Source organism: Aulonocara sp. 'chitande type north' Nkhata Bay, linkage group LG6, assembly GCF_057382095.1.
Source record: "Aulonocara sp. 'chitande type north' Nkhata Bay isolate Kocher_YH1m ecotype deep benthic linkage group LG6, A_spYH_male_GT1.1, whole genome shotgun sequence".
Taxonomy (NCBI): Eukaryota; Metazoa; Chordata; class Actinopteri; order Cichliformes; family Cichlidae; genus Aulonocara; species Aulonocara sp. 'chitande type north' Nkhata Bay.
In genome coordinates this window covers 11,892,068-11,915,810 of record NC_141349.1, presented here as the reverse complement: position 1 = coordinate 11,915,810, position 23,743 = coordinate 11,892,068, and the positions used below count along the sequence as shown (strand labels likewise).

At 40.3% G+C, this 23,743-nt stretch overlaps 2 protein-coding genes across 2 annotated transcripts; one reads left to right on the top strand and one right to left on the bottom strand.

Moving 5' to 3' along the window:
* Positions 1–9,160: 9,160 nt before the first annotated feature.
* LOC147327327 (3-mercaptopyruvate sulfurtransferase-like) lies at positions 9,161–13,626 on the bottom strand. Its single transcript, XM_086294951.1, has 2 exons — positions 12,914–13,626; positions 9,161–10,039 (listed from the first exon to the last, which is right to left on the bottom strand). Exons 1-2 carry the CDS (start codon positions 13,491–13,493, stop codon positions 9,741–9,743), a joined length of 879 nt encoding a protein of 292 aa, XP_086151077.1. The 5' UTR covers positions 13,494–13,626; the 3' UTR covers positions 9,161–9,740.
* A 573-nt stretch (positions 13,627–14,199) lies between these two features.
* Positions 14,200–17,454, top strand: rps19bp1 (ribosomal protein S19 binding protein 1). The gene is made up of 4 exons (XM_086294949.1): positions 14,200–14,388; positions 15,603–15,776; positions 16,033–16,130; positions 16,522–17,454. Exons 1-4 carry the CDS (start codon positions 14,334–14,336, stop codon positions 16,669–16,671), a joined length of 477 nt encoding a protein of 158 aa, XP_086151075.1. The 5' UTR covers positions 14,200–14,333; the 3' UTR covers positions 16,672–17,454.
* The last annotated feature ends 6,289 nt before the right edge of the window (positions 17,455–23,743 follow it).

Below are 23,743 nucleotides of genomic sequence, written 5' to 3'. Positions count from 1 at the left end.
TTGTGATTAACGCAAACATATTAAGTTTATACTGCACAGCGCTGACGTAGATTCTTTACATGTTTAGATTCACATTCATAACATAACATGTATTCTGCTTTGTAGCATGATAGAAAACTTAAACCTGAACCTGCAGCTAAAACCCTAAATATTATCTTCAGCCACAATCCATAGAATAACTGTCTAACAAACTACGTTCCAAGTGTCATGCAGAAGTCAACACTTGTGGCAGTTCGTGGCAAGTATACCATGAGTTGCTGCAGTTTAAAATGCAGTGGAACATTTTAAAAATCATTTACTGATAAATATTTGTGGTGCCAGTATCATTTCTTTAAAAAAAAGAAAAAAAAAAGAAGAAAAAGTGTTGTTCTCCTTTTTTTTTTAGCCCAAACCGCTGCACACTACTGTTTTTCTTCCATTTCCGTGCACAGGGGAAAGCACATTATGTTGGTGCTTCTACGGTCACCTGTTTGCAAGGTTTAATAAAGGTCAAAATGTTTTTCTGAGAACTCAAATGTTCCATTATTCTGACAGGTTCACTTCCTGCTAACGGCACTTCTTAAAAAAAACTTAATCTGATTGCATGCAATGAGCTCAGACTTACATGATTTTAATAAATGGAGTATACAATTTCCAGTCATGCACATTACAAGAAAGTGCTTTAGTAGTCAGGAAGTTGATAAGCTTAACAGGAGGCACTTTGTGTAAAAATTAACAAGATGTCAGTTGATACAAAAGGTGAGGGGGGGAAGTTACACTAACTACATCCTCTTAAAATGTACTATTAGATTGAGTCATGTGCTGCAGCATAAAGCAAGATCAGTTCCATCCTGACATTGAGACTCTCTGATGAGAGCTCTTCTAGGGTGACAATGTTGCATGTAGTGATCCAAGAAGATAACAGCCTTGCAATCTTCCAGAATAAAAAAGAGAAACACCAGTATGGGATAGGAAATGAAGTAGATTACTTATTGTGTCAAATTATGATATGAGACTGCTTATATTTTATTCGTTATCTGATCTTCCGCATGCAAATGGTCTGACAACATACACCTACCTGACACCGCTAATGCACTGCTGCTCCTCAGTGTGAGGAATCTGTAGAAACTGACCTTTCACTCTACCAGATCTATAAAGGTCGCACTGCAGTCACATCAATCTGTAGCAGACGGCTCAAACAAGGCGCATGTTTGATGTGGGTGTTTTGGTTTAATCACAGCTAACTCTTTCTTCTTGCATGGGTAGAAGTCCTCTGCAGTTAAAGCATTCAGACAGACTTTCAAAGAATGGTGAGTCTTTTAAATGCAAAAGATTCATCATGAAGTTCCATGAGCTTCTGTGCCAACACTTACCTTTATTCAACTTCAACAATATCACTAGTAAACACTGCACACATTTTCATAGCTATGATGACAGAGCCAAGCTATATTTATCTTTGAAGCCAGGTGAAACTGTCCATTTAGTCACATTTAAGCATTTCTTAAAGACATAAAGGTCTGGATTATGTAAAATTGTCTACTTGTAACCTCTGGTGTTGTGTATGGAATACAGAGCATGAAATGATTCACTGTAATTACTTTGGATAGGAATGCCTCAGCCTCAATTATTTCCACTCTGACAAACCATCTTTTTTACCCTTATAGTGTCATCAAAGCCAAGTCTTATGGACAGCCTTGTTTCAGCTGAGTAATATTGTCCAATTATGTCCAACGTTTCTGAGTTCAAGTATCTCGGGGTCTTGTTTGCGAGTGATGGGAGAAGGGATCGACAGACGGATTGGTGCTGCGGCTGCAGTGATGCGGACGCTGCACCGGTCCGTCGTGGTGAAGGGAGAGCTGAGTGTAAAAGCGAAGCTCTCAATTTACCGATCGATCTACGTCCCTACCCTCACCTATGGCCACGAGCTGTGGGTAGTGACCGAAAGAACGAGACTGCGGATACAAGAGGCAGAAATGAGCTTCCTCCCTAGGGTGGCTGGCCTCTCCCTTAGAGATAGGGTGAGAAGTTCAGCCATCCGGGAGGGGCTCAGAGTAGAACCGCTGCTCCTCCACATTGAAAGGAGCCAGCTGAGGTGGTTCGGGCATCTGACAAGGATGCCTCCTGGGCGCCTCCTGGGTGAGGTGTTCCGGGCATGTCCCACTGGGAAGAGGCCCTGGAGCAGACCCAGGACACGCTGGAGAGATTATATCTCTCGGCTGGCCTGGGAACGCCTTGGTGTTCCCCGGATAAGCTGGAGGAGGTGGCTGGGGAGAGGGAAGTCTGGGCTTCTCTGCTTAGGCTGCTGCCCCCGCGACCCGGCCCCGGATAAAGCGGAAGAAGATGGATGGATTGTTTGTTTTTGGTTAGACTTCAACAAGACTTTTTCTGTTATGGTGGATTTTTTTTTTAAAAAGTTCATAAGACTGAAATCACAAGTCTGTTTTTAATCAAACCTGAAGTCATGTGATTAATGATACGAGTCAAAGTCATACTGGACAATCCACAGACTTCCCCAGCTAACAGGAGATTTGAATGATTTGCGTCAGTTGACCACTTATCCAATTGTGGAAAACCCGCTTTGTTAATAACTTCAAAAAATCAAGATTCCTCTTCTTGCCTCTTCTTATCAGACACTATCTTAATACTTTACCTTCTAAGAACCATTTTTCATGTGTTAAGCACTAGTTCTCTTCATATCATTTGTCTACTGACTTTTGGACTTCCCCTACACTGGTCCGACAGCAAAGTGAAAAAGTTGACACTCTTTGATCTCTTTTTTTTCTCTTTCATCTCTTTCTCTCTTTCCTTACTCACTTCACTGACACACGAGAAAAACAACCACAAACTGAATACAAATACACACTAAAAACTTAAACCACATCCTAACCCCTTTGTCTTCCCAGAAAGGTATGTTTGTTTCCAATAACAAAAAAAGCAACCATTCATAATCCAGAAAGTCTGCTCTTCATTTCTTGAACTACTTTTTTCTTGAAATTACTGGTGCAGCGGTTTCTGAAACCACAAGTAGTGGTGAGCTGGAGTAACATGTTTTATTCATTTCTGTGGGCATACAGATCAAAACTGCTTCATAATAGTCATCATGTTAAGCTTCAGTCACATGGGCTTAAAGTCCGGTCCACCCTGTCAACCTACATGACTGACAAAAATGTCACTCATTAGATAGTTGGTGTCAGGAAATGCAGATTTTCCCTAAGCAACTGGTGGTTACCAGAAAGTTGCTGACCTGTCTGGGTATTTTTTCTTTCCTTCTTTTGTTTTTATGGCTGATGTTCAACCAAAAAGAGGCAGTAAAGATGTTTGTTACTCTCTGACTATAAGTAGCTAAAATGAGCATGGTTGTCAGTTGGTGGAACCTTGTCTTGTTTACTGTAAGTGATTAATTGAAGTATCGTTATTATTATGATGTCAGAGACAAGAATCTGCCAAGTAGTTTTTATGTGATCAGATACTTGGAAATGAGATGGTTGGATTGATTATGCCGCTATGGCTTGAATTCTTAACTGAAAGGGTTGAAGGTGGGATAAATTAGCATATCATAGTCGCAGTCTAGGAGTAGGCGTATCCCGAAACAACAGCGGCAGCAGCAGTATGACTGTTGAGCATGCAGGGACACATAATTTTGTACAGACATACAATAAATCCCCTGAGCTGTTTCCTCTAATGCTGCTGGCAGGCAGAAATTTGGGTGTTTACAGCTTACCACGAGCTTTGTGAAATGTCTGAATTTCAATTTGTTTAATACTGTTTATGTGTAAAATCAACATGATAAACTTGCTTGTTAGCATGCTGACACATTTCAAACTGCAACCCCCAAAAAAGCTGTTGTGCGCATGGACGACTTTTGTTTATTTGACAAAACTATCCACATGTCCGTTTAGAAACCCTTTAACTCTGGCGTCCTTTCCTTCTCTCGCTCCTCCACACTATTTTGTGTCTTTGCTATTCTGCCACCTCCCCCTGCCTCACCCCCCCACCTATTTTCCTGTGCCATTTAAAGTGCACCTTTCCGAGTTAGCGTTTTTATTAAAAAGACAGCATTAGGTATCTTACTGGGACTAGTTTTTATATCTAAATATATTTCTGTCTACTTGGACCTTTTAGGTGATCTTTAGTGCAGAATATATTACAATTACAATATAACTGTGAAAAGTCTTGTTCACAATGATATTGTGGAAAATACAGTGAGAACTCTTGCATAAACACAATAGGTGAGCTTTAACTTGTTATGATTTTATGAATTAAATACAGAAAAAAGAAAGCCTTTTCCATTCATCACATGCACGTAACCAGCCACTTCTAATCTCGCTTCAGAGTAGACTTTATCACTTTCTCCATCACACTGCAACACCATCTTTCTTCACCGCAGGTTCATTCATTCATAGCAACTAAAAAATGTGTTTGATCTCTCTTAGAAAAGACCAAGTAAACCAAGTAAAAATTGAACTTACCGTTCCAGAGTTGTTCAGCGTGCTGTCATTTCCATGTCTGTAGGGTTATTCAGGCCGTGTACCCTAAACATTTCTTTGACTAAAGTTTTGCCGTCTTGCCTCTAGTGACGTATTGGAAAATTTTCTGAGAAAAGAAGAGGCTGCGGTGCTGTGGTTTCCCTTGGGGTTGTAACTCGGTGACATTCAATCAGCGTGTCAAGAAATGTGAAACATGGTGAAAACCCCTTTTTCTATGTTCGCATAAACACTTTCTGTTCCCTTTGCACTGAGTTTCTATTATTTGTTAAAAATACTATGACTTGGTAAGAAGTAAAAGTAATATGCTAGTGCAGAAACTATAATTTCATGCCTCTGTTTTGTTTGCTTTGCTAACTGAAATTCAGAGTCAACTCTTTTTAGGGCCAGGTTAAATGATTAGTTGGGAAATGTGCTTTCTTACTGAGAGTTTGATGGAAAGTTCGATATCTCATATGTTTACATAAGAAATATGAAGGTTAGCTTAGCAAGTGAGAAAGGCTGAGAATGGGGGAAACAGCTGGCTTACTAAATAAGCTTATTGGTTAATTGTGAAAACCTCTATTTGTCATCCTACCTGGTTTTTCTGTGGGTAAAAAGCAGTGTTGTTGTTACTGTAATGCATTTACCCGTTACTGAGTAATACAACACATCACTGTCCTAAATTTAGTTTTGTTCTCGTGTGCATGCACTCACACGGCAATCATCCCTCTGCAGTTTCCTGGAGGCACGATATAAGTGGCAGAACAGTCTATACTACAAAAAAGTGACTGTGCCCAGTTAATACACAACTATCCACTGCTGGTGAAATGCTATCAGTTTGGGAAAGGACTTGAAATTAGAGGTGCTGAAGTGTGCACGTGTGCTAGAGTGTCTTACTTTTTTTTAAATATGCCACCGTTGCAAGTACCACATCCAGCTGCACACAGCAGATGAAAATAGACAGCCTAAATCTGACCGAACTGGGCCTCACAGGTGAGAAAGTGTTAAAGACAATATTTTAACGCAGACACCAAAACAAATATTAATCACGTGCTGTGACACGTCAGGCACACACAAGCAGATCACCAAAAAGTAGGCCAGTCTCACGATTAGGGGGGCTTTTAAGCCACAGCACACAGGATATACAAGAAGCCAACTTGTGCATAACTTACTAGAACCTGGCCAGACATGTATAAAAGGTTTAGGCAATACATTTTGTTCATGAGGGGTTGAATAAAACCTTTAACCCCTCCAAAAATGATTTTCAACATGAGCTATACCTCTCATGTACTCATTTTCAATTCTGTCCATCCTCTTAGTAAAACATCTTGGTATTTTCAACTCTGCCACCTCCACGTCAGCCTCCTGCCTTTTTGTCAGTGGCACCGTCTCCAAACCATACATCATAGCAGGTTTCACCACCACACGGGAAATCTTTCCATTCACTCTTGTCACACATCAACCTTGACCCTCATCTCCACCCGCTGCACTCTCTTCTTCACCTCTGTTGTCTACTATATGAGGCTTTGGATGGTTGACCCCACCTTCACCACCTGTGCTAGTTGCATGTTTACCGTTCCACCTATATCCCTCTCATTCTCACTCATGTATTCTATCTTCTACTGACTTTCATTCCTCTATTCTCCAGTGCAAACCTCCACATGTCCAGGCTCTCTGCTACCTTCTCGCCACTGCAAAATATCATCTGTAAGCATCGTTAGTCCACGTAGACCCTTGCCTGACTTCACCTGTCAGGCTGTCCATCACCATCAAAAACAGGAAAGGACTCAAAGTCAAACCCTGATGTAATCCCATACCCACCTTGAACTCATCTGGCACTTCTACCACACACCTAACCCACTGTCTCGCTGGCGTCCTGCATGTCTTGCGCCACACTCACATACACTTCTGATTTCCTAACACACTACCTCAGGCGCCCTATCATATGTTTTCTCTGGATCCATGAAGACACTGCAACCCCTTTTTGATGTTCCAGCAACACTTTTTAAAAAATATATTTTTTGGCCTTTTTCTGGCTTTATTAGATGGAGACAGTGAAGACTGACAGGAACGCAAAAAGAGACAGAGGGGGAGACGTGCAGCACATGGTCGCCTGCTCATCCAACTATGCTAAACCAGTGCCCACCCAGCAACACTCTTAAAGCAAACATTACACCTGAAGTGCTCTTTCACAGCATGAAGCCATACCGCTACAGCTTTTCACATCATCTTTGTTCTTGGAAAGTAATGAAGAAGATGTGTACTTCTTCTCCATTACTCATGGGTCCTCTCAATCTCCAGGATTGTGTTAAACAATCTAGTTAAAAAGTCCACTGCCCTCTCTCCTAGAAACATCCAAACCTCCACTGTATGTCATCTGGATTAACTGCCTTTCCACTCTTCTAGAGCTGCCTCACTTCCTTGCTACTAATCCTCTGCACTTCCTCATTGGCTAACTATCCACTTTCCGTCCCCCTCTGGCTCTCGTTTTTTACATTCATTAGCTTCTTAAAGTATTCCTTTAATCTTCTCAGCACACTCTTCACTTCTTAGCACATTGCATATATTATAACTAATATTATAGTCGTATATATTATAATATTATACTAATATTTTGTACTGTTGTGACATCTTGTGGCGGGTATTAGCTGATTGCTCATTGCACCTTTTGTAACTACTGTTGACTGCTATGTAATGTCATTTGTCCATGATGCTTGACATTTTAAGGAAAAAAAATACGATTATGTTGTATTTTTACTTTCTAAATCATGCATTTCTGAGACGGATGAAAAAAGGAACAGTTTGTAAAGTGTTTTTACAACTTTATCTTTTATATTATTTTTCTGTCTGTGATGTCTGCCTTTGCACTGCTGCGAACAGAACATTAGATCTCTCTAAGCATCAATAGCATGCTAAAAACAGCTAACAGCAAGAGACCAACCAGAGATGGAAATATCTCAAGACTCTAGTTTCAAAAAAGCCTTGAACTCTAAAGAAAAAAAGACCTGAGGAAACACTTTCCTGATGGGTCTTAATGACAAGTTCCAACATTTATTTAAAACGTGATTTATATAAGTTATGGTGCCCATTAGACTCATAAAGGACATTAAAGCCAAGTTAAGATCACCAACTGTACATTAATAGTTATGTATAGACAAATAAATGATCGTAATATGAATTTAATTATGTAACTAACCAAAAGATACTTAATAAATGTCAAAATGTTGGAGATGTTCTTGAAGAAAAACCTTCATTTACTGTTTGACGAGTAAATGCTTCACTGTTCCACAAGTTTTTTAACAATGTCAGTTTCAATTCTGTTCAATGTTATTTACATAGTACCAAATCAAAATAACAGTTCCCTCACAGCACTTTTTATTGTGATGTAAGGCCACTATAATGATAGAGCGAAGCCCCCAACAATAACATGACCCCCAGATAGCAAGCACTTGTCGACAGTGAGAAGGAAAAGCTCCCTTTTAACAGGAGGAAACCTCCAGCAGAACCAGATTCAGGGCGAGGCAGCCATCTGCTGCGACCGTTTGGGTGAGATTTACGACAACACTTTAACAAGAATTATTTAAGAATTAAAGCCATTTTTTATACAAAGTAACACATTTTTCAAGTGGATACAATCCTGAGACAACTCTGTGTGTAGATGCAGGTGCTCAGCAAAGCTGCTCAGAGAAACTAATTAAAAATACTCATGATTAAATGTTCAGACTATTTCACCTGAGCTCCTATTATACAACAGTGCTGAATGCCAAGGTTTAAAACTCTAGTGTAGTGCTGCCCTCGAGTGGAAGCTTTAGAAACACAAACTCAAATGGCATTTAATGTTGGTTATTATAAAGTGGAAAGGGATAAATATTAACTTCACAAAGATAACTTCACATCAAAGCCCTGAAAATATAATCAGTGTTAAAACAAGCAAGCTTTTTCTTATTGTTAGTATTTTTATTTGTTTTTAGTCTAACTAGAATTTATGTTGTGTTCTGAAATAAAATAAAATTAAACTTAAAATGTAAAAACCCCCAATTATTTATGACATAAAAAACAAACCAAGAGATTATCTTGGGACTTCACTGCTGTTCTAAGTTATCACCAACAACTTTCCCAAAGGAGCTCATGTTCACAGCAAGATAACAGAAATCTTTTATCAGAGCACCACACTCACCAGTTAAGAGCCAGGACAGGGTGACTACTCCCACACTGCAACAGCACAAATAATGAACATGTCCTCTCGGTGACACATGTACAACTATACTGCTCAGAAAAAGCAAAAGGCTTTTTTAATGCGAAAGAGGAAGAGAGGACATTTGAGTCTCACTTCCTTGTCACAGGTCAGCTTTAACATTTCAACTTATGTACAGCAACCCCTTTGCTATGCAGTGGAAAAATGCCTTACGTGTAATACGTGTGACTATCACTACGTCACAGCAAAGTGGGTTTTGATGCCACCTTTTTGTTTCCTTTAGTGCAAGTCTATTTTATATCTGTTCATGCTGAACTTTACTCAAGAAATGATTATTGTATATGGCAAAAGTGATTTACTTGTTATATTAAAAGCAATATTTTTAGCATCAACATTGCATCACTGAAATCATTTTAAGCCACCACAGAAAAAGAGTCTTCTAAAATGCTGTACAGTAATTGGCAATGTGTAACATGACATGAGACAGTAGCAATCATGATGATATATTAATTTATTTTTTCTTTAGACACAAACTTCTCAGGATATCTGACTTTGGAAGCAGAAAACCCCCCAAAAACAAACAGAAAAACATCACTATCCTTAGGCTCTAATCAGTCAACAAGTCAAAAGTCCATCGTTTAAACTGCATTATTGTAAGAACCTAACAAAGGAGACTCTGCTCTTTGTCTATTTTCAGTCCTTTTTAATCAGTTACTGCGTCGATAAACATGTTCATATTTATTTTACCAAAGATTACACAAGATTACAAAGTGTAGGTGTCTTTGAGTCCGTGAGCTGCCAACAGGTGGAGACTTGAGGTGGTGGGGACGGGGTTAAGAAGTTCAGTTTAGTGTCCACATATTGTTGACTTTAATCACAAATCATCTATCAGTATATAAAAGATGAACAAAAAAAAAAAATCCCCAGTGGTGTATTATTAATACAGGAGCTTTTTGGACATTCTGGGAAATTTTGCTATCGTGCTGCTGGCTGTGGCTTCACAGGAGGAAGTCATACAAATCCCAAATGACCAAACTTCAATAGCAACAACAGCACAAGTGATCCAGCCTAAAACCATCGGTCACAGGTCCTTCCTGTTATCACAAATGTTTCCCTCTCCCATCTGATATGACGTGCTCGGGCACGGCGCGGGTGTACCACTCCGACCATCCACCGTCATACACCGACACCCCCGGGTGCCCGCACTCGTGGGCCGCCAGTGCCACGTGGCACGCGGTCACTGCAGAGCCGCATAAGACACAAAGCGGGCAGTCGAGATCCACACCAGCACGGGCAAACAGAGCCTGGAGTTGTTCCTTTGGCAGGAAGTGGCCAGAAGGTGACAGGAAGGCGTGGAAAGGAATGCTGATGGAGCCAGGGATATGGCCCGGCTCTGTGTCTGTCAATCAGAAAGAGCAGATACATTCAGAATATGATTAAATAATCTGAAATAGCAAATGTGTACTCTTAATTAATTAAGAAATGGGCAGTTACACAGAAACATGCAATTAAAAAGACCTTTAGAGATCTTGATTAGCCTTGGTGAGGCTTTTAAGTCATGCTAACCCTGTGTTGATCCCTTCTGTTTTTCTCAGTCTGGATTATGTTCTACACTTTGAATGTGGACTACAGTAAAATTCTTGAGCTGTTGCTCTGTATTCTAAATATTTTGCAGGGAAAATGGAAAATATGTGCAGCAATTTATTGAAACACATACAAAGATACATGGAAATACAGTATATGAGGCAAAAACAGTTTGTCATTATTTGGTTAGACAACCTTTATTCTTCAACACAGCGCAAACTCTCTTAGACAAGCTTTCTTGTCATTTCTTTAAGTAACAAGTAGTAACTATGACATCACCCATTGACTAGTAAGTGAAGTATTGCTGTGACGCATTTTCATCATTGTGACTGTGGTGTTTTAAAACCACATGTGGCAAGCAACTGTGAAACCAATGACACTGCACAATCACTGGGTAAAGGCTTACTATTGAAGTTGTGCCAGCCATTAAAAAGAATGCATGTTTAAGGCACTTCTGTTTTGGCTTTACTTTTTAGACCTTTCTAGCTACACCCCTCCTTGATGTAGTCTCTAATCCTGGAGTGACCTTTTACATCACAAATAATTTTACCACACGTTTAGTGCCATTAGTAAAACTGTTATGATCCCCATTTCTGAATAACTTGTTATACAGTACACATGATTAGCAAATCATTATAATCTGCCTTTGTATTGACCGCCTCTTATTACGGCATTTCCATCTCCACTCTGCTAGCATCAGAAAGAGTAAGAGGCGTAAGTTATATTGGTCCAGCTCAGCTGCACTCGACTCTGAATAAATCAGTAGAGAGGCATGAGTCAGAGGACTGTTAAAGTCCATGACCGAAGATGACAGTCTTAAATATAAGATAAAAAAAACGGAACATAATGTGATCATTGATGACTCAACCCTGTGATCTTTTGGCTACAGAAGGACCATGTGGACGAAACCCCAGAAAGGGTTTTCTTCAGATCACATTTTAAATGTGAAAAAAAAATAGCCAGGTGTTAATAAACCACAACCACACTGGGACAGGCGGTATTTTAGTCTTGACTATATCAGTTATAGTGGGAAATTGGTTCAGTGTTTCAAAAGCAAAACTCTGAATTGAGGAAAAGAAAGCGAAACCCGCATTTGCTACGTTTTTACTACCACAGACAAATATGTGTGTTTGTATCGATGTTTGATATGAAAACAGACATTACAAAAACTGATGCTTATACTCCCAAGGGAGTCAATCAGAAGAGCAGATTTAGCATGTGAAAGTTTTATTTGTTTCCCCCAAAATTAAATCCAGGTTGGATTTACACATGCAATGAAAAGGGAAGTTTTTTTTGTTTTTTTTTAAGAGAGCAGTCAGAAAGGTCACTGCTCAAACTGCTTTCAGAAGTGTTCTGCCTGCAGAGGAGCCCTGTAACAGCACATCAGAGCTTTACCCTCAAACAGTGTGTGTACTGTGAGACGTATATGGATAAGACATCTATACCTTATCACTGTTTTGTCCATTCACTGAGTGCCGTCTTTAAAAACATCAGCAGATCAAAGGTTGGACTATTGCTGCATCTAAACGTTTAACCATTCACTTTGTCTGCTACTGTGGTACAGCAGTGTGTGTGTGTGTGTGTGTGTGTGTGTGTGTGTGTATGGTTCATTGACTATAGCTAAAATGTGGGCTATCCAAGTACGGCCTGTCTGCCTGACCTCTTTTCATGTTTGTGTTGTTCAGTCATCCAAGCCCAGAGCAAACTCCATAAAACTCTATGTACAAGGAACTAGCAAACCATTATCTTGTCCCCCCCCCATACCTGTGTCACCCTGACGTCACTGTCAGAGTCAAACTGTAATTGTGTTTTATAAGATACTAATTATTGTCCATGTTTGTTCATTAATTATCCCATCACTAGTAAAGAGAAGAGTGTCAGGGGTCAATAACATAAAATATCATGGGCCATGATATCCTCCCCTAATAACAATAATAACTTATTGTGACACGTTTGTGTGTCTATCCACCTCCACTGCCATGAGTTTGAAGTCTTTGCAGTGTACAACTGCCAGAAAAACAAATCTGCGCAGACAACAGGAAGACATTTGGAGAATTTCAAACTGGTAATTGATACCCGCCTCCAGGTGCAATCCTCGAACCAGTTTTTGATCAGTCATTCTTAAACACTCTTAAACAAGTTGACTGGTTCAATCATTCTGTTTATCTTAAAAACAGGCACAATAAGATCATCAATGTTGTCTATAAACCCTTTAATGAAAAAGTTACTATCAACAATGCACGTAATAAAAGCTACTGTGGGACGTTACTGTGAGTCACTCAGTCATCACTTTGACCAAGATAAAAATTCTATAAAATAATGCATGTCACCATCTTTTCCAAGGGAAAAGAGTGTAACGTTGGGTTCTTTAGAAGTATTTCAGTTACACACGGACATGAGTCAGGCCGGAAATCCTGGCACAAGTGTGTCCCAACAATAGCTGAGTTGTGAAGTTATCTTAATCATAATCAACGCATTTGTCATCAAGAGGCAATAAGAATAAAGATACAGTACACGCCCCCTCATGTCAGTGTGCCTGTAGTCTGAGGATGCTATTTGAAATAAGGGTGTCAGTAATCTGAAAATGTAATGAAGTTATGAGAAGAATGGATCTCTTCAAAAGCCTGAGTGGGGCACGCAGGACTGTAACCATGTAACCATCATAAAGGCTCTAATGCAGACTACTCACTGTCTCTGGGTTCAGGGTCCAGTCCTTTGAACCTGCCTGTGGGCCTGGCATCCACCACCTGGAACTTTTTAGTCTCCAGGTTATCCAGGATATCCTCATAGGTTTTTATCCACGAGCGGTTCAGAGAGGCTTTGAACTCGGTCGCTGTGGGTCTGACGTACCGGTCACTCACAGGTCGACCCTCCAGCTCCCAGTTCCTGAGCCCCCCATTGAGCATAGAGACCGCACTGTGCCCGAACACTCGGAACATCCACCACACGCGGGGCGCCGAGAACGCCCCGAACTCGCTGCCATCGTAGACCACGACGTGCGTGTCGTTTTCTATTCCCAATTTCCCGACGTATTCCGCAAAATAGTCCTCTGACGGCAACATATGGTCCAGAGGAGAGGTTTTATCACAGCACTGGTCAATGTCAAAGAAAGCTGCTCCCGGCACATGCTTCTTCTTGAACTCGGTCTTTGCGTTTCTCCGCAGTTTGGGCAAATACCACGAAGTGTCCAAGACCCGCATTTTCCCCTGGACCTTTACAGCCTGAGCCAGCCACTTAGAGGTGACCAGAGCGGTGGCTTGGAGAGCCATGGTGAACTGGAGATGCAGACAGGCTACAAAGTTTACCTAAGTTTCACAATATTTAACAAAACCGAGCCAAAAGTCGGGAGCGGTCGAGTGAGCAAAGGTACTAATGGTGGCGAGAGAGCGCAAGCCAAACCGTCACGCCCCTCGGCTCACCTGACACTGATAAAAGTGAAAGGGGGACACAGTAAAAATGGCATTAGCCTACATTTTAGACAAAGTCTGAACCGACACTCATTCATAAGTCTGCAGCGAGACATGCACATTTTTCCAACTCCAACAGAAAACGTAATCTATTAACCTATCTCCGTGTGAAGTAAAAATAACAGAGGATTGGAGCCACTTGTTCCATATTTGAACAAGATCAAATATTGTAGCATATTTGATTTGAGAGTTGGCAGTTCTGTTTTGATACTACTACTACTACTACTAAAATGGCCTGTATTTGTATAGCGCTTTACTTAGTCCCTAAGGACCCCAAAGCGCTTTACACTACATTCAGTCATCCACACATTCACACACACATTCACACATTGGTGATGGCAAGCTACGTTGTAGCCACAGCTGCCCTGGGGTGCACTGACTACTACTACTGATAATAATAATAATAAGAAGAAGAAGAATAAGAAGAATAAAAATTTAAAACTAAAGTAATTGAAATAGCACAACAGGTCATCCAGGTAGGAACTTTGTTCATTTTACATCGTCAAGCCGACTGCTTTTAACCGACGCACGCGAGCTTGCCGGATGTTTATGGAACCACATGTTGTTACCCGGTTATAAAAGCACATTTCTGTGGATGTAGTTTGTGGAAAGTAGAAGAAAACGTTTGTAGCTTGAATCAGGATGTCGGCTTCGTTGATCAGGAGAGGACTGGAGCTGCTGAGCAATGACATTAAAGGTCAGTTTAGCCTCTTGAGCTTGCTGTGCCAGTTGGCTAACAGTATTGGATATTAGCGCTCTCGCTATTATAATTCTGACCATAACTTGTGACTGATCTGGGTTTTTTTTTACATTGTTATAGTTAGGCCGTAATAGAGGGGGTTTACAATGTTGCTTTAAGGTCTAAAATTGATTACTTGAATATTATTTCGGAGGTTTTCACGTTGTCGTCATTAAACCATAGCAACGTAGAGCCCGAAGAAGACGTATTTGAATAACGGTACTATGCTTAACCTCAACCTACATAACATTCCTGTGAGGAAAGCAATTCCTCATCCGGGTGAGCGGGTACTTGGTCTCAGCACAGCTGATGTCAGGAGGACCCTGAGAAGAACTGACGTACCCAAGCAGCGCCTCGGGACTGGTGCTCAAGGAATGTGCTGACCAGCTGGGTCATGTCCTCACAGACCTCTTCAATACCTCACTGAACCATGCAGTTGTACCATCATTCTTCAAGAATTTTACCATTATACTAGTTCCTAAAAACAGTCCACAGTTCCATGTCTTAATGATTATCACCTTTTAGGACTCACAATGTGCATTTCAGTTCCGCATTCAACACAAATCATCTCCCAGCATGAAAGCATGCGGCAAGTGGAGACAATTGATGGGGACTGGTGTACCACACACAGCTTCTCATCAATAACATTGTGGAGGAGGTGGACAGCAGCACTAAGTTTCTAGCTTTGTTCTCTTGTAATGGGAGCACAGCAATGTCTGCACTTCCTGTCTCAGATGAAGAGTGTGTATTTGGAGCAGAAGAGCCAGATTCTCCAAGTTTCTTTCTCATAGCCATCAGGCTTCTAAATTCTATTTTTTTTAATACCCCTCCCATCTACACACACACACACACACAGAGTGGACCACACTTGGACTGATCTCCCTGCTGCTGTGATACTCCATTGCTATCTATAAGTGTAATACACTGGTAATTTAACAATACTGCTGTTTTTTTATGCATTTCACATTCATTTTTTTATAGCTCTGTTTGTTACTACAATTTTTATTAATGTTGTGAGCCAGTGCAACACGATTCCATTCAGATATGCTATAATTAGTGTATAGCTTTTGAATGACAAAAAGATCGATTCACACTCTTAAAAGAACATGTTTCCTTGTCTGCAGCTTACTTTGGGTTTTGTGCGTGTCTTTTTGCCATGTGTTTCCTGCCAGATGTCACTAAAGTGAAGAAGAAGCAGCAGCAGACCCCCAGCTCAGCCACAGTGATGGAGCTGGTGAGCACCAAGCGGCAGGGAGTTACCAAGCAGGTCAAAAGACTGCAAGGCCGTCTCGGGCCTGGCAAGAGCAAAGCCACTGTTAAAGACAAGAGGATCAAGTCTGCAGTGGGTCAGTCTGCTTGCTGTATTTCAGTCGTCTTTTATTCTAAGCATGAAGAAATCTGTGAAAAAGTAAAAACAATTGGTACAGAGGCTTTTGCGTTTTTATGTAAGGACCAGTAGGTGGCAGCATTGGTCTTAAACTCAGTTGTAAAATGTACAGCCTTCCACTGAAAAAGAACTTAAACCTGAATAATTGTTCTGTTACTCTTTTACAGTCTAGTTGATGTTGCTCTAAATTTCTTGTTCTTTGGTTTGAATTGTAGAGGAGTTCAGGAAGAAGCAGGGGAAGAGCCATTTGAGTGAGAACCTCAAATACTTTATGGCAACTGGCTGTAAAGCAACAGATTCTGACACACTGAAGGTAACCAGGTCATCAGTCCCTCACATTTTACAAGTGCTGTCATTGTCTGTGACTTTTATCTCTTCTTGAAACACTGGAGTCCAAAATGTTAAGCAGGATTTAAAAAGAAGAGTCATATTTACATAAAAAAGCAGCTTGCTCACAGCCACAAAAACACTGGTGGCATCCGGTGGTATCTCTCAGCCTGCTCGTAGATTCAGCAGTGGTATCAATTTTAATGTCGGCAAAAAATAAACTGTACAGTAAAGATCCAAATCCCAGGATTTTATTTATTTATTTTTTGCATTATTGATAACCCAAATAGATTCATAGCCATCACTGGCTACTGATGAACTGCTTTTGTTGTCTACAGGTGGCCCTAACGTGCTGATTTGATTTCTGTCTGACATAGATCGTGAACCACAATAAAGGGAGGCAGTCAAGAAATCACCCGGACAGGCCTGTGAAGAAGGCCAAAGAGGCAAAGTCTTTGTTCACAGAGGAGGAGTTCCAGCAGTTTCAGAAGGAATACTTTGGCAGGACTGTGGAGGAAAAGAAATAAAACAGACACAAAGACACTGCGCCCACAGCAGAAGCTCCAGGGCTGCGTTTGGAGGATCGAAGTGGATTTCTGGACCAGATTTTGTTCTCATTAATGTTCATGTAGTGTCTGTATGGTTCAGGGTTTTTTTTTTTTTCTTTTTCTTTTTTTTCTTTCAAGGGTGTCTGTGTGAGTAATGTGCACATTTTGAACCAACCACAGGTTGAAGTTCATAGACAAAGTATGAAAAATCATTGACAAAGAGACAGGAAATGACTGAGATATGACTTGTGTCAGTCATAGCTCGCGAGTCCTTTGTTTCATTGTTTGTGAACTACAAACGTAATGAAGCTCACCTTTAATTCACAGCCAAGAAAAACACCATATTCATGGCTTAATAACCAGATAAGCTTAGCAAGAGCCATTACAGGGCGGTGTGAGAGAGCAAATTCCTGAAATTATGGGCTTATGGATGACTTATACAATACATTTCTGTTTCTCATCCCTTCTTCTTTGATAACTTCTTAGAATTTTTAATTTTTTTTTAAGATTATTGAATTATTTTTTCAATAAAAGCTGTAATTCTGGGAATAAAGCTGCATGACACACTCGATAGATATAAAGATATTAGTTTCTAATTAATCAATTATTAAATAATATCACAGTCAACACAAAGGTTTGTTATTTCTATTGCAACGACCTTGAATTAATAGCTTCCATCATTTTCATCATTCCTCCTATAAACACGTGTTTTGATATGGTCGTCCTCAAACTTGTTGCTTTATTAAAGTAATGAAATAATGACTCCTGTCATGGGTTTATTCTTGTTCAGTTCAGATTACAGTCTTTCTCTACTGGTTTGGCTCATTTCTTGAAACAGAAATTACATTCTCAAAACTCTAAGATCATTTGGCAAAACACTCTTACAGTTTAGCACAACACTATAGCTCACCTGCAAAAGCTCATATCTCTTCCAAAACTGTTCACTCGGGCTTCAATCTAAATCCCTTTCTCATTTAAACAGTCAGTGTCTCCAAAATGGCAAAGATCCTTCTCAATAGCTTTGGCTCATTTCTCGACACAGATTGGACATTCTCATCATTCTTGGTGCTTTTGTCAAACTAAACCTGGATGGTTGATCACAACAACATGGTCCACCTGCAAAAGCTCATATCTCCCCTAAAACAGTTCACTCATGTGTCAAAACTATATTTCTTTCTAATCTGAATAGTCAGTGCCCCCAAAATGCATCGTCCCTTTGGCATTGTGTGAGTACTGCCATACAAAATGTTTAGATGTTTTGTCACTATAGCAGAGGACCAACAATATACAACAGAAAAGAGTAGCCTCCAAGGTTTGACATCACAGATTTCACTCACACTACCAAGGAAATTATAACCATTTATTATTCACATGCAAAGAAAGTTTTATACATATGTAAAAAGAAAATGTACATTACAGTAGTAAATTGTATGAACACAAAATCGGCCACGTTTTCGGCCCTTGGCCAGGTTGAAGCCAGCTTTATCCACGAACACCAGGATGTGAGGGGTCTCATGTCCTTCCAATGCCATTATTCTCTAAAATAGAGTAAAGAACGTAAAATCAGTCATACAGAAGAATCATATACTACAGTTAGACAATTACATGTTCTCCCCCACAGGTTCAATATACTACAGGCCACTACTCCAGTGGTTCTAAACTAGTGATAGGCCTATGAGGAAGTACTGCAGGGGTATTTGATAGAAAGGGGAGTGGGAAATACTGATGACTTACTGAGATGTTACAGTAAAACCTACAATATTAGATAGATTTGATTGGGAGACAACAAAATAAGGATTATAATGAGAATTGTATCATACAGTAAACTGCAGTTTTCTGTTGAAATTGTTGAAGTCAGATGAAGCAAATACTGATTCTGAAATCAGGTAAAGGAGGTATTGAAACCAAATAAGTGTTTCAAGAAATGAGCCAAACCAATGGAGAAAAACTGTAATATTTTGCTTTTATTAGGTTAAAAGGTGAACTAATAAGGTTTGGAGGGGAAGAGCACAGACATTTTCACTCTTTACATTTTTTTTAAAGATTAACCAAAAAAAGCTGTTTCATTTAGTGAGCTCTTAACTGTTTCCCCTTCGAGATGGGCTTTTTTGTTTAAGGGAAAGAGTGCCACCATAGACCTAAAGGGTTTCCACCATTTTTCATGTTTTTTTAATTACTCATGTCGTCAAGGCAAATCAGAACACCACATCCTCTTTTCTCAGAAAAAAGGAGTCAAACTTGAGTCGAAGAAATGTTTAGGGTACAACGTGAACAACCCAGACATGGACATGATGGCACACTAAAGCACTGGTACGTTCTTAATGTGATTTTTCGCAGTGGCTGTTTGGCTAGTGTGCATAAGTGACTTTAGAACCCTAAATTTCATCATAGTTATATCATTAACATTTTTCTAACATTGTGTTTTAACGTTATATTAATATGGGACATAATGCTATGAATGCTACACATTTGTTGACAAAAACAATATTTTGGAGTAAATTAATCTGCAGGATTACATAATATTTCATAAGGAAGTCATGTCTTTATCATCTGTATCATCTTTAGCCTTTTAGACCCTCTAACCCCAAATAACATCAGCCTGTTTAATGCTCTGATGTAGTTTCCATCTTAAGAAAATTTTATTTTATAGTTCAATGTATATAAAGTATAATATCAATAGAATGCAGGACCTATCATTTGTACGGCCAAAGTGAGATTGACACTAGTCTTATCAGCTATGTTAGCAAACTAGTATACTAGCTAAAGTTAACAATACTGATGGCTAAAGGAACTCAGCCCACGGCCGTCGTATTCTCCCAGACACATTGCATGCCGACGAAACATCTTAACTTTCTACAACAAAAGTCAAACAAATGACATAAAATAACATTTTCTCTATTTCTGTCAAACATTTAGCTGCATGAGCCTTGCACCTGAACCCTGGGTGCACTGATAGCATAGTCTTTCTTCTTTTAAAACATCTCTAAAAAGTGCATCTGTGCTTCTGTGCTGGTCCCAGACATACAGTCCTCCACAGAATCTGTATTTTTTGCAAACAAACTTTAAATATTTTACTCCATATCACAGACCAAATTTATTTATGGTTTAACTGGCGATTGTAAGACGTCACAGTATCTTTTCAAATACAGTTTAGTATCTTGGTCCATTATTCTACCATTATTTTGAATTTGAGTCCAAAACTTAACTTCAACCATTGTTACATCAGTTTGCAGAGATGTCTCTATGGTCCATATCTTCCATTTTGGATGGTCAGATTTCCAGAAATCAGAATCTGCAAACTTTATTAATCCCTAAGAAAGTTATGTGGGTTACAGTTGCTCCAATATAAATAACAGTAACAGAACCAGACTAGACTATATAACAATACTATATGTTACAGATTTAAGACATTTAAGAAATAGCACAATATATACAAATCACTCAAGAATAAATATCAAGGATTGACGGAGGTGATTATAAATAAATATCAAGAATGTTGACATGGTGCTCAGCATGCAACAACATAGAGGATAGCACTGACCACAAAAGACTCCGGAGCATTGTCTGACAGATGTTGAAGGACCTCAGAAAATAGAGACGACCTGCTGCTGCGGAGCCTGGGACGGTCTGCTTGCCTCCACCCCGGGGGGAAGGGTAACATCTCTTGGGTCTGGGTTCTGTTTCCCCCTCTGGGGGCGAGGGTACCTGGACCCGGGGTATAGAGTATGTTTGGGGAGTGTGATTGTGTGTACATGTCCATTTATGTCAATCCTTACGTTGGGTGAGTGCTGAGTGTTTGTATATGTGTGCATGAGGGTGGGAATGCATGTTTGTGTCTGTGTGTGCCTGTTTGTCTGTGTCTATATGTCAGGTCGGGTCTTAGACTCCACCTCTCTGGGAACTCCCAGGCCCTCCAAGGCCTATCTCCCCTTACCACACTCCCTGCCGGTGACTGATGCCCTCAGGGGTCGGTGCATTGGTGGTTCTTGGTGTCCGGGGCTGGGCACTCAGGTATGTACCGGCTCACTCCCGGTGGCTACCTGGGGTTTTTTTTTGCTTGTTTTCTATTCTTCTTCTCTCAACAGGTGATCCAGGAGATTTTTTTTCTCCCCCCCCCTTTCTCACTGTCCCTCTCCCCTTCTGTTTTTCCTTTCCTTCCTCTTTCTTTCTCCCTTTCCTATCCCTCACTCATGTCTGTCCCGTCTGTAACATCTGAAAATAAAATATAATAAATAATAAAAACAAAGGTCGATCAAATGGACCAATACGGCAATGCCACGATGATCCATTTGGCAAAGTAAATCCATTGGGTATCCTTGTTGGTCTTCAGACAACAATTCTGATGGCTAAAGAACCAAATGGGACAGGCAAAAAAAAAAAAAAAAAAAAAAAAAAGACAGTTACGCAATGAAAACCTGGCTTTCAGCAATTTTTGTGATTTGGTGGTATATAAATAAAGTTGAATTGAACTGAAAAAAAAAAATAGAGACGACTCTGGCCTTTCCTATAAAGTGCAGTGGTGTTTGTAACCCAGTCCAGTTTATTGTTCATGTGTACTCCAAGGTATTTATAGTCCTCCACAATGTCCACATCGACCCCTGGATTGAAACACGGGTCAAGGGTTTCCTGGTCTTCCTAAAGTCCACAATCAATTCCTTAGTTTTGCCACGTTGAGCTGCAGAGGATTCTGCTTGCACCACGTGACGAAGGAGTCAACCACAGCCCGGTACTCTATCTCATCACCCCTGCTGATGCATCCAGCTGATGCTGATATGGTCTGACTACGGGTCAGAGCTGGTCCAGGATGATTTTTCCAGGGTCTTCATGATGTGAGAGGTCAGTGCCACCGGCTTGGAATCCTGGGGGCCACTGGGACGTGGCGTCTTTGGTACAGGGACGAGGCGTGATGTCTTCCTCAGAACTAGGACCCTCTGCAGACTCAGACTCAACATGAACAGTTTCTGAAAGACTCCACAAAGCTGGGGGGCACCTTGAAGACGTGGGGACTCACCCTGTCTGGTCCAGCAGACTTGCATGATTGGAGTCTCCTCATTTGCCTCTGAACCTGTTCGTGAGTGAAAGTGATAGGTAGGAGAAGGGTGTCAGGACATTCACCAGAGGCAACGGTGCAATGTGAAGAGAGAGCTGGAACAATGGAGTCGGTGCAGCAGGTTATGTAGTCAGTGATACACTCAGTGAGCCCATTGATGTCCTTGGTGTGAGGCTCACAGAGTGTCTCCCGGTCAGTCAAAAAAGCCCTGTAGACCTGCTAAGGCCTACTCTGACCACCTCCTAATGTTTCTCGTGGTCACAGGTCACAGAAAGCACCAAAGAGGAGCTTCCTGACAGAACCATAATTCAAAGTCTCTTTTGTTTGGCAGGGCAGCTGTCATGGATCTGGATCATTTGACCCAGCATTTTGACTTTCTTGTGTTTTGGTGATTGTTATGTATTATAATGATGATGATTTAAGGTTCATTAGGTAGTCCTGAATTTATTCTATGCTCTGAGTTCCTTGTATTCCCTGTTTAGTTTCTTGTCTGTTAGGTTCCCCTTGTGTTTTGGCCTCTCCTCTGTGTAGTTTAGTGGGTTATTGATACAATGATCACTGTTATTATCAGTCACACAGCAGCTTGTGTTATTCTACTGCTGTTACACATCCATCGTGTGATCACTTCTGTAAAACCTATTTTTGTCACCGTTTTCACATGATACTAGTTTCTCACATTGCCGTATCAAATGTGACATAATCACATAAGGGAATGAAAGATCAGCATTTTTAGTTATTACTTAGATCAAAATTAAATGTGAATTGAAAAGCCCAAGTATGTTGCATAGTTACTAAAAAAAGCTTAATAAGTAACACTGTTCAGCTTGTTATAAATATCATCTCGGTGAAGTGATTCAGGCAGATGGCTACATGAGGCCATATAAAGTTTTCATCACTAAATAAGTATTACCAGGCTGCACTGTGTTATCATTATAAAGTCCATCAGAACAGCTCCCTTAAGTCAAGAGAACAACTGAGACAATCCATCCACAATACGAGGTTAGTCATTTATATACTGCAACAACATGGGAATAGAGCAGCTGCCAGAGAATTCAACATTAATAAATCAATGGTACGGAAGTGGAGGAAGCAAGAAGAATTAGTTGAGTAAAATTTGACTTATCTGACTGTTTTGTTTTGCTTAATGTGCCTTATAATCCAGAGCGCCTTATGCATGAAAACAGACCCATTTATTGACAGTGCACCCGGTGCGCTTTATGGTCTGAAAAATATGGTCGTAAAAGTCAGTTTGTTTACCAAGATATAGAAATGTCCATCAACAGCATGTTTTAATTAGTTAGTATTAGTTCATTTGATGAGGTGAGCTTCCCTCCCTCCAAGACATCTACAGGAAGCGCTGCCTGAGGAAAGCGGGGAGGATCATCAAGGACTCCAGTCACCCCAGCCATAAACTGTTCAGACTGCTTCCATCAGGAAGGAGGTTCTGCAGCATCCGGTCCCAAACCAGCAGACTGAGAGACAGCTTTTTCCATCAGGCCATCAGACTGCTGAACACGTCATAGACACCTCAGCTTCACTACTGGAACTTCAACATTATGCACTCCGTACTGTACAGTAATGCCACTGTTTTGCACATGTCTCAACTCTGTATATTTTATATATTTTATTTATTGTTGACTCTATTTAATTTGTAAAATATGTGTGTATACACACACACACACACACACACACACACACACACACACACACACACACACACACACACACGCGTAGAAAAACATTTAGTATACACATCCAGAAATTATTATTTTTTGCATATACTATTATATATTGTACATATATTTATTAGTTTCAGATTTAGCCATTCGTATATTTTGCCTGTTTACATTATTGTATTTGCACAACTCTGTTGCTTGTGAAGCTCGCACACAAGAATTTCACTCGCATGTGCTGTACCAATGTACCTGCACATGTGATGTGACAATAAAAGTGATTTGATTTGTTAGAATGATGATTTAGATCGTTCCTGTCTGCATCGCC